This window comes from Phragmites australis, chromosome 3 (assembly GCF_958298935.1).
Source record: "Phragmites australis chromosome 3, lpPhrAust1.1, whole genome shotgun sequence".
In the NCBI taxonomy this organism is placed as follows: domain Eukaryota; kingdom Viridiplantae; phylum Streptophyta; class Magnoliopsida; order Poales; family Poaceae; genus Phragmites; species Phragmites australis.
In genome coordinates, this window is record NC_084923.1 from 48,799,197 (window position 1) to 48,814,338 (window position 15,142).

General features: G+C 48.5%; 4 protein-coding genes across 6 annotated transcripts; 3 read left to right on the forward strand and 1 right to left on the reverse strand.

The window, feature by feature from the left end:
• The first annotated feature begins 1,231 nt into the window (after positions 1 to 1,231).
• LOC133913668 (uncharacterized) lies at positions 1,232 to 4,564 on the forward strand. The gene is made up of 6 exons (XM_062356882.1): positions 1,232 to 1,583; positions 2,009 to 2,151; positions 2,607 to 2,657; positions 2,752 to 2,973; positions 3,109 to 3,211; positions 3,743 to 4,564. The coding sequence occupies exons 1-6, from the start codon at positions 1,495 to 1,497 to the stop codon at positions 4,287 to 4,289; spliced, it is 1,155 nt and encodes a 384-aa protein (XP_062212866.1). The 5' UTR covers positions 1,232 to 1,494; the 3' UTR covers positions 4,290 to 4,564.
• A 219-nt stretch (positions 4,565 to 4,783) lies between these two features.
• On the forward strand, positions 4,784 to 6,071 carry LOC133913670 (uncharacterized). The gene is made up of 4 exons (XM_062356883.1): positions 4,784 to 5,117; positions 5,255 to 5,417; positions 5,610 to 5,704; positions 5,855 to 6,071. The coding sequence occupies exons 1-4, from the start codon at positions 4,785 to 4,787 to the stop codon at positions 6,068 to 6,070; spliced, it is 807 nt and encodes a 268-aa protein (XP_062212867.1). The 5' UTR covers position 4,784; the 3' UTR covers position 6,071.
• Positions 6,072 to 8,166: 2,095 nt separating this feature from the next.
• LOC133913667 (uncharacterized) lies at positions 8,167 to 11,559 on the forward strand. 3 transcript variants are annotated; one of them, XM_062356880.1, is made up of 6 exons: positions 8,167 to 8,313; positions 8,504 to 9,037; positions 9,125 to 10,445; positions 10,717 to 10,921; positions 11,037 to 11,230; positions 11,311 to 11,559. In XM_062356880.1, the coding sequence occupies exons 2-6, from the start codon at positions 8,516 to 8,518 to the stop codon at positions 11,382 to 11,384; spliced, it is 2,316 nt and encodes a 771-aa protein (XP_062212864.1). In that variant the 5' UTR covers positions 8,167 to 8,313; positions 8,504 to 8,515; the 3' UTR covers positions 11,385 to 11,559. The 3 variants fall into 3 exon arrangements, with proteins under 3 accessions (XP_062212864.1, XP_062212863.1, XP_062212865.1); XM_062356879.1 differs by having other exon boundaries at positions 8,504 to 10,445; XM_062356881.1 differs by having other exon boundaries at positions 8,181 to 8,313; positions 8,390 to 10,445.
• Positions 11,560 to 12,372: 813 nt separating this feature from the next.
• On the reverse strand, positions 12,373 to 14,827 carry LOC133913671 (L-type lectin-domain containing receptor kinase SIT2-like). The gene has a single exon (XM_062356884.1). The coding sequence runs from the start codon at positions 14,554 to 14,556 to the stop codon at positions 12,544 to 12,546; it is 2,013 nt and encodes a 670-aa protein (XP_062212868.1). The 5' UTR covers positions 14,557 to 14,827; the 3' UTR covers positions 12,373 to 12,543.
• Between the last annotated feature and the right edge of the window lie 315 nt (positions 14,828 to 15,142).

A 15,142-nucleotide genomic window follows, 5' to 3' on the forward strand; every position in this document is an offset into this window, starting at 1 on the left:
CAGGAAAAAAAATAAAAAAATAGAAAAATCAGATAATAGAAGAAAAAATAGAAAAAATAGAAAAATAAGACAGAATCAGAATAAATCAGGAAAAATCAAAAAAATAAAAAAGGAAAAATCTGGCATCTTTGCACCAAGATTTCAAACTTTCTACTAAAATCCTAAGGTTTCAAATTGACGAGGGACACTACTTCTATCTAGACAGTGATGGATGAGCTTATGAAAAACGCTAAGTAAGAAGCTGCACGAAGTAGAGGACTGGAAAAACATGAGTTCCGCTTTATTTATTTTTGGATAATCTAAGTAGAAACTCGATTTAACTTTTTAAGAGTATAATCCAAGTAGAAACTAAAGAGTAAAAAGAAGAATATATTAGTCTATGAATAGTGATATGTCGAATGTTGTCTATGCCATATATTATCGTTAGGAGGAATGCAGGCGATGACATACTAAGCTACTAACCAACTCACTTTAATCCATCTATACTATACATCTAAGCAAGAAAGCGAAGTATTCTCTCTGATTAAGAATACAAGGCGTGTTCTATTTCGAAAAAGTCAAAATTCCAAATCAAAATTTAGCCATTGTTACAATTGATGTCAGATTTTTTTCTATTTTTTATTTCCCTAATTTCTTGTTTTTTGAACTTTTTCTATTTTATGATTTGTCCTATTTTTACCTAATTTTTCCTGATTTTTTATTTTTTTTATTTTTTCTAATTTTTTCTCATCGGACTGGTGGGGCTAAGGGATATCTGACCTTTTCACATGTTTCTCTCTCCTATTCAGCCGAAAACGATTATTTTAATACTCATGATATTTTTAAGCAAATATTCACATTTTTTAGTATCCACTAGCAAAATAAAAAATTATGTCCTGCAACAAAAGTCACACTTCAAAAGTGTCATGTAGCAAGTTTTACCATTTGTGTAAATATTGAAAAATAAAAATATATAAATAAGAAAAAAATCAGGCGCACGGCGTGGCTCGAGAACGATCGGTCTAGACGGACGAAGCAGTGCGGCCTAGTACAGGTGACCACGTGTACGGCCCAATCAGAACAGAGAAAACGGGCCAGCTCAGCTTTGACAAGGTGGCTGCTTAAAAGACCGAGGCCCAGCACTCCGCATCCCTCATCGCCGCCCGTAACGCACAAGGCGGCCCACAAAACCTTAGACGCAAAGCGCTATGCTTCCTTGCGGCCCAAGATGCTTTCAGGAGGAGGCGCCGCGGCCCCAACCACCGTAGCCTCCGGAGTCCGGACTACTCCAGAATCCGCTGCCGCAGCACGCTCCTCCGTCCCGACTGACCTGTCGACGGGGAAGCCCCCGAGCCTTCGCCGCGCCGCAGCTCCCCCGATAAAAGGAGACGGAGAGCATCTGGAAAGTTCCACCGTCGCCTGAAGGCTGAAGCAAGAGTCCTTTTTGCCCGTTCCGTTCCTCTCGCCGCACCGTGCGCAGCAGCAGGAACAGCGGGGCCTCTTCGGGGAGCAGAGATGTCGAAGGACGGGGGCCCCGATTGGAACGGCTTGTTCAAGTGGAGCCTCGCCCACGGCGACGGCACCAACCCGCCGCGCGCTCTCAGGTTCGTGCCCCGCGTCCAGACCCCCAGCTTCCTTCCATCCCTGTGCGATCATTCTGTTGCTAAACCCTAATAGATCCTTCGTGTTCGTATGCTTAGAGTTTGCTGTTCGGCTATGCAATAGAACTCAAATTAGGGCTACTGCAACGGAGGCCAATGTGCTTAGTTTTTGTTATTGTTTGTATGGCAAGCAGCTTTAGTACCTGTGGCGAAAACTACCGTGTTTAGTTTAAGTGAACCAGAGTCACGGCAGCCATTGTATTGGTTTATGCGAATTGATGCAACCCATCAAGCATAAGACATTGCAACGAAACAAAATCAGGGTGTGATCAAACATAACCCCCTCCCCAATTTTTCCCCTCTAATCAATCGATCTTGGACTCGTCAAATTGTCGTGTTGTTCATATTTTTTATTGTTTTGGCTGCAGTGAGGAAGACAAGAGATGGTTCATGGAGGCCATGCAAGCGAACACAGTAGATGTTGTCAAGAGGATGAAGGAGATCACTCAGGTGATGAAAACTCCTGAAGATGTCTTGCAGTCCCAGGGTGTGACCCTGGAGAACATTGAAGGTATTGATTGGAGTGTTCCAATTCTTTCTGAATCGATTTCCATTGTTGTTCGGATGAAAAGGCACAGTCTAGTGTTCTGGATCATTTACCTTTATGTGTGCATTGTTTATGGTCATAGTAACTTATGGCTTGAGTATGCCATTGATGTGGTTATGGCGGGGTTGACATTTACAGATTGAGCTAATCCTCTGCCAGGTGTCTTGTTGAAGTCTGATCTGCTTGCTTGCAGCGGAGCTATATGTCTGTCATCAAATTTTGTTGCAGTTGATGGTCATTTGTGGAATTCATCATTGATGGTGTTTATATGTTGCCGCTTGCTAGTTAACCAGACTTTTCAGTGTTTTTTTTGTGTGTCCTCCTTATAATCAGCCTCGGTGGACATTCATATTTCTCACCTTAAGTCCTAGAGTAGGTTGCGGAGCCCAGAATAACAATTTACTTGCTTCATTTTTCAGATATGTTGGATGAGTTACAAGAGCATGTGGAATCCATTGACATGGCAAATGGTAAGATTCATAGTTGTAACTAGCGACTTACCTGTAAATGCTTATTCTGGTGATGATTGTATAAGAGTCCTAACACATACAATTACCCAAACAGATCTGCATTGTATTGGTGGGTTAGATCCTCTACTTGGTTACTTGAAAAATTCACATGCTGGCATCCGAGCAAAGGCGGCAGACGTTGTGAGTACAATTGTGCAGAATAATCCCAAGAGCCAGCAACTTGTCATGGAATCCAATGGACTGGAGCCACTGTTGTCAAACTTCAGATCAGATCCAAGTACAAATGCACGCACAAAAGCTTTAGGAGCGATATCTTGTAAGTCATATGCTTTTGTAATGATATCACTCAGTACCATATGGAGTATGATGCTTTGCTGGACCTGTACGGTTAATTGCACACAGTGTCTTCTATTGCTCTTGCTAACAATATACTTTATACAATTGTTTGCAGCTCTGGTTCGTCATAACCAACCAGGAATTTCTGCTTTTCGCCTGGGAAATGGCTATGCTGGATTGAAAGATGCTCTTGGTTCTGATGATGCCAGACTTCAGAGGTATGTTATATGATAACAAGGAGCAGAGGACCCAGCATTCTGTAAGACTCAATTATGATTTGGTTGACCTTGCAGTATGTTCTTAAACACTAGGACCATGTAGACCCATGCTTGTTCCAATTAAATGGTTTTGATTGGTTGAACTCAGTGTCTGAAAGGCAGGGGAGTTTGGGTAAATGGAGTGATCTGACAAGGCACTTCACTAAAAAATTATTCCTGGAACCTGAAAGGACCCTATGAACAAGCAGTCATCATATACTAACAGAACCATAATATCATATCAGGTTATAATACTCATGCGGTATTGAATTTTTCTTTGCTAATTGTAGTGTACATGCATGAGAGCTTGGTGTATGAGGTGCGCCCTGACACTGAGTGTTGTGTTAAAGAGTAATTTTATTTAGTTGCGGTGTGCCGGTGTTTATTTTGCTGAACTTTTAGTCCAATTGGTATTTTGGTACCGAGTCAAAGTTTTCTGCTGGTCAAAGTATTCAACTGCAATGTCCATAACATAGTTCTGTATCATTCCAGGAAAGCTCTCAATCTCATACAATACCTGCTGCACAACAACAAGACAGATAGAAGCGTGGCTACAGAGCTTGGTCTTCCAAAGCACTTGATGCACCTTGCATCCAGTGACGATTCCTTAGTCCGTGAGGCAGCGTTAGGCGGTCTTCTTGAGTTGGCACGGGACAAGACATCTGATGCTGGCAATGCTCTACCTGACCAAGACAAGCTGAAAGACGTCCTCATGAGCCGAATCGAAGGGATTAGCACGATGGACGCAGATGATCTCCATGCTGCTCGCGAGGAGCGACAGCTGGTGGACTCACTCTGGAAGGAGTGCTACAACGAGCCATCGTCCCTCAGGGAGAAGGGCCTCGTGGTGCTTCCTGGAGAGGACACACCCCAACAGCCACCACCAGATGTTGCGGGGAAGATGTTCGAGCCGCCTCTTCGCGCATGGGCTGCTGCAAGACCTGCTCCGAAAGAAGATTCTGATTCTGGGGATGGGAAGAAGGATCCACCGTTGCTGCTTGGCCCTGGACCATCATCTAATGCCAATTCCAGTTCTTAGGCTTGGTAATGGTTGTGGAAGGCTGAAAGTGAAGACCTTGTGGAAGGCTGAAAGTGAAGACCGTGTGGAAGGCTGGAAGTCTGGTTTTTGGTCTGTGCAAACTCTCTTGCAACATCTTGTACGCTCCTAATGTTACAGTTGTATTCTGCCGATATGCTCTGCATTTTGATTTCAGAGTTTGCTTGCACGAGGCTGATAGGTATTTGTATTCTCTGATGGTCGTCCCATTTAAAGCAACTTATATATCTTTAGCACGATGATTTGATTTTATGACTGCTCTAGATTATCTGAATTTGCAGTGGTAGTTTCACAATTTTGGAGATGTTGAACTAGCCCAGTACAATTTTGGAGTATGTATTATCAACTTCGATGATGGCCGTCCGATTCTCCCCCGGCTGATGATCCTGCCTGTTCGAGTCGAAGCCTTGAAGGCTCGTCGCGAGCCGTTCAAAAGGCAGCAAATCCAGCTCTCTTCTCTGCCTCCCCGGCTACGCCATGGCGCCACCGCCACAGCTGCAGACCGTCACTCCGCGTCCGCCCTTCCAACTCGCCGCATCCCGACACCATCTCACTCCAGCGCCGCCTCCCCTCCTCCGCCAAACTGTCACCTCCGCTCGCTCTAGCCCCTTCCCGCACCTCCTCTTCCGTGGTGGGCCCGCGCCTAACTGGCGGCGTGCGAGCGTGAGGGCGCGCGCGGGGCCTGGCGGCGGAGGGCGGAGGGAGTCCCCGTACGAGGTGCTCGGCGTGTCTCCTTCGGCAGCACCCGACGAGATCAAGCGCGCGTACCGGCGCCTCGCGCTCAAGTACCACCCGGACGTCAACAAGGAGGTAGGTGTGCCGGCCGCTCCTTCTTCCTCGCAATCTTATCCCTTCGCATTCCGTTTGGCCTCTACTCGACCTCTAGGAATGGGGGGTTGCAATGGAGACTGGGCGTACTGTGAACTTTGTCAATTTTGTCAAAGCAGGCCGATGCTCAGGAGAAGTTTCTGCGCATCAAGCACGCGTACAACACTTTGATGAACTCGGAGAGCCGGTCCAAGTACGCGAACAGCAGTTCCGATTCGTCCTGGACCTCCAGCTCCAGGGAGAGCAAATCAACTGCTGCAGAAGAGCAGTTTTATGGGTTTGGTACGGAAATCTCTCTCCTCTTCTGCTATCGTAAATCGTTGATGTGACCTAAAAAGGTGTCAAGTGAGGTTCCAGTGCTCCACTGGAAATTTGAGACCAATGAGATATAAGGCTTTTTTTTTAGTGTAGTTCAACAAAATGTTTTCGCCTCTACTGGAAATTTGAGGCCATAGTGGTTGTGCTTTTTTGCAGCCGATTTCCTTAAAGATCTGCAAGCAGAATTTCAGAACTGGGAAGCTGGGTTGAATTCAGATCAGAAACCTAAAAGCCTTTGGGAAGAGATGGAAGTAAGTTCTCTTTATACATCCATTCCTTATCGCAAGTTTGTTACTGTTGAGAATCGCCACGTGGTAATATGGCATAGATAATACTGCAGCTACTAATTATAGCTTGTGCGGAATGTCATGAAAACTCTCTATTGCGTTCTGCTCGATCAGGCAATTGGCGAGGAATTCGTCGAATTTTTGGAGAATGAACTTAAGATTGATGACTCCAGCCCTGAGGATTACACTGGGAATGATCCATACACGCAGTTTGGAGGGCAAACAAAAAATGCTAAGGATGACAAGACTGCAGCAAACAGCTTTGACGATGGTGTTTCTGAAATAGAGGCCGCTCTCGAGAGGCTGAAGAAGGAACTCGGACTTGGCTAAACCATTGCTGTGGCAACTAAAGCCATTGCTGTTGCTACTGACTTGATGTTCATACGAAGGTATTTCTTGTATGTATGTTCTCTGATGGTGAAAATAGTTAGTGATTGGGATCTAGTCGATAGTTCATGAGCTTATACATTCCCTTTCTTGAATGTTTCTGGTTTCTACGACAGGGACGAAGCAGGGAGGGGCTAGGGGAGACCTGGCAGAATATAATCCTATATTTAGAGGCTAGATCTAATTTATAGTGTGACACGTGGTAAAAATTATCAAAAAAATTTATAGTTAAGACAAAAAAAATCAAGTATAATAAAACAAGAAAGAAAATAAATTAGCATGCATCATGTTATAAATTAGATCTAAACTCCAAATATATGAGATCAGGTTTCGTAGAATTATTTTCCGAGCCCTGTCACTCGTAAGATTTCTTCTATATGTTACTATATCTTTTCATGCAAAATAGAAAAAATTCTCCATTTAGCATACCTAATATTCAGCTCTTACTCCTGGCCTCTCCGGTGATTTTTTTTTGGTTCCATCCCTGTCTACGAGTGCAGCTTGTTTGGAAAGTACAGTGGCAAATATTTGATCGCCTTCGAGATTCAGGATAAAAAGTTATTTTTGGCGGATCCCATCAAGTCCTTTGGTGAACATTCCCTCCGCATGATATATCACAATTTATCTGGTGCTGACTCACCTGCAGAGAAAAAAACACCGGGCATGTATTTCCTCATTAAGCGACATGCACTTCTCTGCTTGTATCGAAATCATATAAAATGAAATGCTAACAAAACAAAACAGAGCTAACGATCTGTACCGTCTATTAGCATTATTTCCCCAGTTTCTACTTACCATTCCCTAATTGCTGCGATCTCTCAACACAGGCTAAGAATTAATGCAATCTATGACTGCTTTATTTCCTAACTATTTCCCCCCTTATATATAACTTGTTTCTCTGCAGCAAGAAGCAGCAGAGTGATGGAATACGAAATTTTCATTAGCCTTTACACAAACATGGGTTATCATTTATATTGGGAATCATGCTAGAGAGTTAGGTGAAAACAATCATATATTAAGTTAGAAAAATCAACGAATATTGATTGTATTAGATAGGATAGATGAACAACTTAGATAAATATACGTCTATATAAGTCTATGATAAAACATACCTAACTGTCACTAACGGTAGATCAGCAAGCTTATGGCAAGACGGTGGATTCGCCTCCGCAGGCCACCAGATTCTATCGATCTAGTTCTCCCTTTCACCAGCTCAGATGAGATGTTTATCCGCATATGCCTGCCTGTTTGTGATGTACATAGACAGGTGTGAATTAATTAATTTAAATGTACTCACTAACTCTTCTTAGTTCAATCAATAATAATATTTTAATTTTTTTTCTCAATTTAAAGAAAATAATATTCTTAATTAATTAAAAAGTCTATAAGTAAGTTAAGGCCGTCTTCAGTGGAATCTCAAAACTAGCCACATTACTGTGCAAACGTATTTGCTTCTCCTCATGCCCCGCATACTTCTCCAACAGCAACTGCATCGAGTGCTATAGGCGCGCTACAAGAATACAAATGGAAGGAGTCGGCGGCAAAGTTGTGGACCGAAGGAGCACCCATATTACTGTTTATTGAGTATGCATGTGGGTCTGAGGAGATTAATGGAAGATAGAAAATATAGTAGCCGCTAGAGATAAAAAATAGATGATGGTGTAATAATATTAGAGGATACTGTAATAATGTTATAGAGTATGAAATTTTAAGTATATACTGAAGACAAACTAAATTAATTAATTTGCACCTCTAATCAACGCGATACTACAGCGTGACTGCCTCGGGTGTCGGCCGCGCCGCGAGCCCGGTTCTCTCTACTGATCCTCTGTGTCTCTCTCGTGTCACTGACGGGCAACCGAGAGCTCCGGTTCTCCCGCCAAACCAATCCAACCGGGCCCACCATGATCTCGATCAGGCGATCAGGCCGGCCCACTGGTCCGCCACATCGGCCTCAATCAGCCCACACTAACCTAACCCGACACAACTCGCCCCAGAACCGGCTGGGCCGGCGCCCAACCCCTCGCCTCGTATATAACCAACCACCCAACCGGAGCACCCCACCCCGAGTCGCTGACGCCCGCCGGCCGCTCCACCCCCGCGCCTGGTTTTCTTCCTCCCCCGATCCAGCTCCGCGTCGCCCCTGCGGTCTGCGAGGGCGCCCGATTCGCCACCCCAAAACCCGGGTGAGTTCGCAGACCGGTCCCCTCCTCTCTCTCTCCGCCCTTGCGTCCCTCTGGTTTAGCTCGCGCGGCCACGCAGGTTTATTTCGCGCCTCCGCCATCGGCTAATTGGGGATTCGCGCGGCCGAGTGAGATTCCGCCGTTCAAATCGAATTGCGCCGCTTGTGACGACCTTCAGTGATGGCTGATACAGCGCGAGCGGCGGATGGAGAAGGAGGAGGATGCGGCGGGGGCGGCGGCGGCGGAGGTGGTGGTGCCGATCGGCGCGCAGAAGCACGACCCGGCGTGGAAGCACTGCCTGATGGTGCGCTCCGAGGGTCGCGTGCGCCTCAAGTGCGCCTACTGCGGCAAGCACTTCCTCGGCGGCGGCATCCACCGCTTCAAGGAGCACCTCGCGCGCCGCCCCGGCAACGCCTGCTGCTGCCCCAAGGTGCCCCGCGACGTCCAGGACACCATGCTCCGCAGCCTCGACGCCGTCGCCGCCAAGAAAATGCACCGCAAGCTCTCCTCCTCCCTCGCGTCCCACGACATCAAGCGCTTCGCCAACGCCGGCGCCGAGACCGCCGACGCCACACCACCCTTCGCCGGAGAGACGGAGAGCCCCATCCACATGATCCCGCTCAACGAGGTGCTCGACTTCGAGCCGGTGCCGCTCGAAGAGAGGCCTCCGGAGAGCACGGAGACGAGGACGAGGGGGAGTGTTAGTAAGAAGAAGAGGAAGGCGGCGGTGAGTCACGCCTCTACTCCCCCACTTGCTCCTCAGACTCAGCAGCAGCCTCTTCAGCCTACTCCTCAGACCAATCCTCTTCATCAGGTTGTGATGGCAGTCGACGCAGTTGCGCCCACGTCTGGGCCTTTCGGTTCTGCTGCCTTGGACAAGGAGCAGGTTTGCATGGCAATCGGCAGGTTCTTGTATGACGCCGGTGTGCCATTGGAGGCAGTGAATTCTGTCTACTTCCAGCCAATGCTCGAAGCCATTGCTTCAGCAGGAGGGAGGCCTGAGGCACTCTCATACCATGACTTTCGTGGTCGCATTCTTAAGAAGTCACTGGATGACGTGACGGCTCAGCTTGAGTTCTTCAAGGGGTCATGGACCAGGACGGGCTGCACGGTGTTGGCTGATGAGTGGACGACTGATAAAGGTAGAACCTTGATAAACTTTTCAGTGTATTGCCCGGAAGGTACTATGTTTCTGAAATCGGTAGATGCAACCGGTATTGTTGCATCGTCAGATGCACTGTTTGAGTTACTGAAGAATATTGTTGAGGAAGTTGGCAAGAAGAAGGTTGTCCAAGTAATCACAAACAACTCTGAGATTCATGCAGCGGCAGGAAAAAAACTAGACGAAACATTTCCCACATTGTTCTGGTCTCCTTGCACTTTTCAGTGCATCGATGGCATGCTCGAAGATTTCAGTAAGGTGGGGGCAATCAGCGAGATAATAGGTAATGCGAAGGCCATCACGGGATTTGTCTACAACAGCACATTTGCATTGAATCTGATGAAGAAGTATCTGCATGGGAAGGATCTGCTAGTTCCTGCAGAGACTCGAGCTGCTATGAACTTTGTCACACTGAAGAACATGTACAGTGTAAAGGAGACTTTGCAAGCCATGGTCAACTCGGATGAATGGATACACTTCTTGCTGCCAAAGAAAGGAGGGATCGAAGTGAGCAATCTTGTTAGTAGTTTGCAGTTTTGGTCCTCTTGTGCTGCAGTCGTTCGTATCACCGAACCACTTGTGCATCTTCTTAAGCTAGTCAGTAGTAACAAGAGGCCTGCTATGGGGTACGTTTATGCTGGATTGTATCAGGCCAAAGCTGCAATCAAGAAAGAGCTGGTGAGCAAGAACGACTACATGGCTTACTGGAATATTATTGACTGGAGATGGGATAACCACACACCACGGCCACTTCATTCAGCTGGTTTCTTCCTGAACCCACTATTTTTTGATGGAATTCGAGGTGACATATCAAATGGAATCTTCTCGGGAATGCTAGACTGCATAGAAAGGCTGGTTTCTGATGTGAAAATCCAAGACAAAATCCAGAGAGAGCTCAACATGTACCGGAGTGAGGCAGCAGGGGATTTTCGCAGGCAAATGGCTGTCCGATCTAGGCGTACTTTACCTCCTGGTTAGTATTACAAATTTTCTTACGAACTAGTTTACCTGATTTGCCAATTATGACATCCTTAAAAACATGAGTTACATTTGTCAGTTCTCAATCAGCCAAACGAGAACTCTATATCTGCATTACTTCACTGACAATCCTTGTTAGCCTTCTTTCAAGAATAGGAACCTTGTTAACCTTGTTTATCCGCTGATTTAGGTTGTTACAAGATGAACTTTGTTTGACCATGCTTGTTGATATGTTTCATCTTTACTATTGTTAATTCATCCTGCAGCTGAGTGGTGGTATACATATGGAGGAGCTTGCCCAAATTTGACACGTCTAGCAGTCCGTATTCTCAGTCAAACCTGCAGTGCTAGAGGATGTGACCGGACATTCATTCCTTTCGAACAAATTCATGACGAAAGATTGAATAATTTTGAGCGTCAACGAATGCATCATCTCACTTTTGTTCAATACAACCTGCGGCTACAACAAAGGTAACTAAATCATCTTGTTCCACAGAATTTTACCATTGATTATTAGAGGACGAGAACTTCTGCTTGGTAATAAAACATGACTGGATTGAGTGATTTGATTAATAATTGTTTATAGACAACAACGCAAGGCGAAAGCATTTGATCCTGTCTCAGTGGACTACATAGACATAGTTGATGAATGGGTTGTGGATAGAGCTGCACTGTTCCCTAGCCCAGCCGAGCAGCCAAACTGGATGGAGATTAATCAGCCAGTCATCCGAATCACGTCCAGGGAACCAAATGAAGATGAATTTGAATCCTTCACTGAAGGTACATCCTTATATTTCCTTCCACTTTATCTGCAGGTAATGATAAAAGCTGAATACCAAAATCTCTAAACTTCCTTCCAGGAGTTGATGACGAAATGATCCAACGTGCAGCGCAGGGCATCCAGGAAGATGACGATGACCCTGCTTGTGGCTGAGGCTAGCTATAAATGAACTAGTCGGCTAACCTGTAAGCTGATGTTGTATGGACAAAATCTGGCGTTGCCTGTCATGATTTTCCAAGTAGCAACAAGTATATGCTTCTTATTTTGTAATTTATACTTACTGTCTGTTTTGCTCCTTAAGATATTTAGAGTTCAGATATCTTCCGTATCTTTGGTCAAGTCCATCACTGTCAAAAAACAGGCTTTTATCGTAAAGTTTTATGTTCTCGCGATCTTTTTTCCCATGATAAGCAGGTTGCAATCTGCTTTTTCACAGAAATGATGTTACTATATTCTTAGTTCTTTGGAGGCCGACTAACTGCATCTGAAGAGATTCACCTTCAATCGGTTAACGTTCATGTGTTCACCTTTTATTTTCATGCATTTGTCATTTGCAGAGTCAGTTCTTCTGAAAATGCATCAAGCTAATATGATAAATATGCGAGAAATAATTAAAGCTGATTGGTGTATTACTTCCTCAGCTGTTAGGACTTGGGACATCAAACATTATCTTTGGTCATCCCAAAAAGGGTTGACAATATCCTATATTTACTTTAAAAAACACACTTCCTAATCTTCAGATGTCTGAAATCGTGTGCTCGATTTTAGACAACCGTCTAAACGTTGGCGACTTTAGAGGAGGGGTTAGGGTTTGGGGTTCACCCATGACTTCAGGGTGGTAGGGGTGGCAACTGGACCGACAGTAGGCTACGTTGTGGTGAGGCGGCGGTGGCGCCGATGGAACCACAAGCAGGCAATGGGTGGGGTTGGTGACGAGGGAGCTCGAAAATAGATTGGTTAGTGGCGGTGGCGACGGATCCAGAAACGGGAGAGCTGTCGAAGACAATCGGGGCGGGGAGCGTTGCGGGAGCAGGAGCTGTTGCAGGGCGAGCAGTGGGAGGGGATGAAGTCTTCAGGAGGAGTAAAAAAGAATGATAACAGTTGGATCTTCATTGGACGGATGAGACTATGAGAGTGATCGTTGAAGAAAAAGAAAAAAACAAACATCTGATAAATAACATCACTCTAAAAAAATTACACAACATCTAATCTTGTACCTATTCCATTTCCAACCCAATCAAACTATACAGAACACTAAATTCGGTAATTTGGTGACGAGAGAAGGTGGCACTACTCAGCCGGAGATCAGCTGCTACTGCTCGTCGGAGTTTGAAGAAGACGGCTGTGTCGTGACGGTGGTGATCTCGGACGTCGTTGGGAACATGGTGACGAACTCGTCGAACGATTCGTTGTACCCAAAGATCCTGCCGCTGCTGCCTAGATCTTCCGGCATCGTCTCCGGCACCGGCGCAGCGCCTTCCAACATCTGTACCACCTGCCTCATGCTCGGCCGGCGCCTGGGGTCAGGGTGCGAGCAGAGCAGCCCGAGCTTGAGCACCAGCTCGAGATCGTCCTCGTCAAACTTGTCAATCCTTGGGTCCATGGCATCTTTGATCCTCCCGCCCTTCCAGCACTCGAGGACGAGGTCGACGAGCCCCGGCGAGTCGGCGTTGTCGCTGTTTTCTGTGGGCCTCCGGCCGCAGGCCACCTCGAGGAGGAAGGCGCCGAAGGCGAACACGTCGGTGTTCGTGGTGGCCCTACCAGTCTTGCTCATCTCCGGGGCGAGGTACCCGATTGTCCCGACGATGCGCGTCGTCTGCGGGTTGCTGCCGTGGTCGTACAGCAGCGCGAGGCCGAAGTCGCTGAGCTTGCCGTTCATCTCGGCGTCGAGGAGCACGTTACCGGCCTTGATGTCACGGTGCACCACCACCTGCTCCCACCCCTCGTGCAGGTACAGCAGCCCGGCGGCGACGCCCCGGACGATCTTGGCGCGCTGCTCCCAGCTCAGCGCCGGCTGGCCGGCGGTGAACAGGTGCTTGTCGAGGCTTCCGTTGACCATGTAGTCGTAGACGAGCACCAGCTCGCCCTGACGCCGGCAGTAGCCCAGGAGCTGCACCAAGTTGCGGTGGCGCAGCCGGCTCATGCTCGCGATCTCCGACACGAACTCGCGCAGCCCCTGCCGAGAGTCGTGGGAGATTTTCTTGACAGCGACCTCGGCGCCCGACCTTGGCAGAACGCCGTGGTACACGCGGCCGAAGCCACCTGCGCCGACGACGTCGCGGAAGCCCCTGGTCGCCGCGTGCAGGTCCTTGTAGCTGATCCGGTGAGGGCCGTACTCTATCTCCCAGTCCTCCTCCTCCTCGGCGAACCGCCGGCGCCTGACGACAAACACCGTGACAGCCGCTGACACCAGAATGAGTACCACGACGGCGAGGAGGAGCGCTGTCGCAAGCAGTAGCATCGGCAGCGGCGTCTTCTTGGATTTAGACGACGGGAGTGGCGGGAGCTTGGAGAGGTCGAGGTCCGGCGCGCGCCCGCCGCCGAGGCGGAAGCTCCAGCCAAGAACGTAGTGGGAGCTCACGGCCGCGCCGTTCGCTCCCGAGAATCCGACGTACGTGTCGTCGGCCACCACCGACGAGAGGTTGACGGTGCAAGACACGAGCGCGCCGGCCGGCCTGGGAACGCCGGCCGGCGAAACCATCACCTCAAGGCGCGTGCTCGCGCCGTCGTACTGGATCCACACCTGCAGAAGGTTCCCGCTGACCAGGCTGAGGTTGGCGAACTTGTAGGTTCTGACGTCGACGAACCTCGCTGTGGTCGAGTTTACGGACCGCAGGCTGTTGACATCAACGCCTACGTGGTTGTCGTCGATGTCCTCGAACTCCTCGTCCAGCGCCGTGTCGAGCTCGACGGCCACGATCTCGCTCCTCGCCTGCCCCTCGTTGTCCGACGTGTTGAACAGCCCGAGGTTCTTCCCCGCCACGGCGCCCGGGATCGCCACCGACGGTGCCAGCGCGAAGGCCATGCCGTGGCCGTGCGCGTCCGTGTACCGCGGCACGATGGCGACCACGAAGGTGGTGGAGAAGGAGAGCGGCGCGCCCGTGGAAGTGTTCTTGAAGCGGACTGGCAAGGGGTAGAACCCGTGCCCGAACCTCTCGTTCGTCTCGTTGGTGAGCTGCAGGAGGCCGGAGGAGGTGACCACGGCCGTGCCGGTGGTCGTCACGTTCTCGCGCGCGAATTTGGTGAACATGAACTCGTCGGCGGCCGCTCCGCCTCTAGCAAGAACGAGCAGGACGACCACCAGCACGGCAAGAATGGCCTGCATGCTGTTAACAAGGCAGTGATAATCTCGGGGCAAACGACGAACAAGGTGTGCTTTGCTTATTGCTTTCGGTCCCAGTCAGTAATCACGAGGCGAATGCTCGTCGTTTGCGCGCGGACGGCATCGAGAACTTCACAGGTGTTCGCCTGGGTTTCTCGTGAGCGGGTGGGTATAGGCGTATAGTAGGGGGCGTGGTCGCGTCGCTGCCTCAGCTCATGGTCCCCGTCGCGTGCGCCGAGAGGGACGTGGAGGTGGACGGCATCGGAGGGTAGGGGAGTGCGCATTGGCCGCTCGCGGGTGTTTCTTCGAAGCATGACAAGGATGGGAGAACTAGAAACTAAGGCTTGACGCACGACGGTCATAGGGAAGTAGAAACTAGCGAACGAGCAGCGGCGAGTGGTCAGGGTCAGTAGCTCAAGTAGCATTTGGAAGCTTCGGGGCTCCTACGCGGTCATGGAGTATGAGGTAACGCTCTACAATGGAGTCGAGCCCTGTGGGAACTTGATATCTTGTTTTATTTTTGTCCCGAGCCTCTAATGAAAGGCGTATAGATGAGATCGTACTGTTAAAAAGATAGAAACTGAGCCTT

What these genes read in the sequence shown, in the direction of transcription:
- LOC133913667 (XM_062356879.1), top strand. Translation starts at nt 8,516, where the DNA reads ATGGAGAAGGAGGAGGATGCGGCGGGGGCGGCGGCGGCGGAGGTGGTG. An exon ending in TAGGCGTACTTTACCTCCTG is followed by an intron (nt 10,446 to 10,716) that starts GTTAGTATTACA and finishes TTCATCCTGCAG; the next exon opens with CTGAGTGGTGGTATACATAT. An exon ending in ATTTGAATCCTTCACTGAAG is followed by an intron (nt 11,231 to 11,310) that starts GTACATCCTTAT and finishes ACTTCCTTCCAG; the next exon opens with GAGTTGATGACGAAATGATC.
- LOC133913670 (XM_062356883.1), top strand. Translation starts at nt 4,785, where the DNA reads ATGGCGCCACCGCCACAGCTGCAGACCGTCACTCCGCGTCCGCCCTTC. An exon ending in AGAGCAGTTTTATGGGTTTG is followed by an intron (nt 5,418 to 5,609) that starts GTACGGAAATCT and finishes GCTTTTTTGCAG; the next exon opens with CCGATTTCCTTAAAGATCTG. An exon ending in GCCTTTGGGAAGAGATGGAA is followed by an intron (nt 5,705 to 5,854) that starts GTAAGTTCTCTT and finishes CTGCTCGATCAG; the next exon opens with GCAATTGGCGAGGAATTCGT.
- LOC133913671 (XM_062356884.1), bottom strand. Translation starts at nt 14,556, where the DNA reads ATGCAGGCCATTCTTGCCGTGCTGGTGGTCGTCCTGCTCGTTCTTGCT.
- LOC133913668 (XM_062356882.1), top strand. Translation starts at nt 1,495, where the DNA reads ATGTCGAAGGACGGGGGCCCCGATTGGAACGGCTTGTTCAAGTGGAGC. An exon ending in ATCCATTGACATGGCAAATG is followed by an intron (nt 2,658 to 2,751) that starts GTAAGATTCATA and finishes TTACCCAAACAG; the next exon opens with ATCTGCATTGTATTGGTGGG. An exon ending in GATGATGCCAGACTTCAGAG is followed by an intron (nt 3,212 to 3,742) that starts GTATGTTATATG and finishes GTATCATTCCAG; the next exon opens with GAAAGCTCTCAATCTCATAC.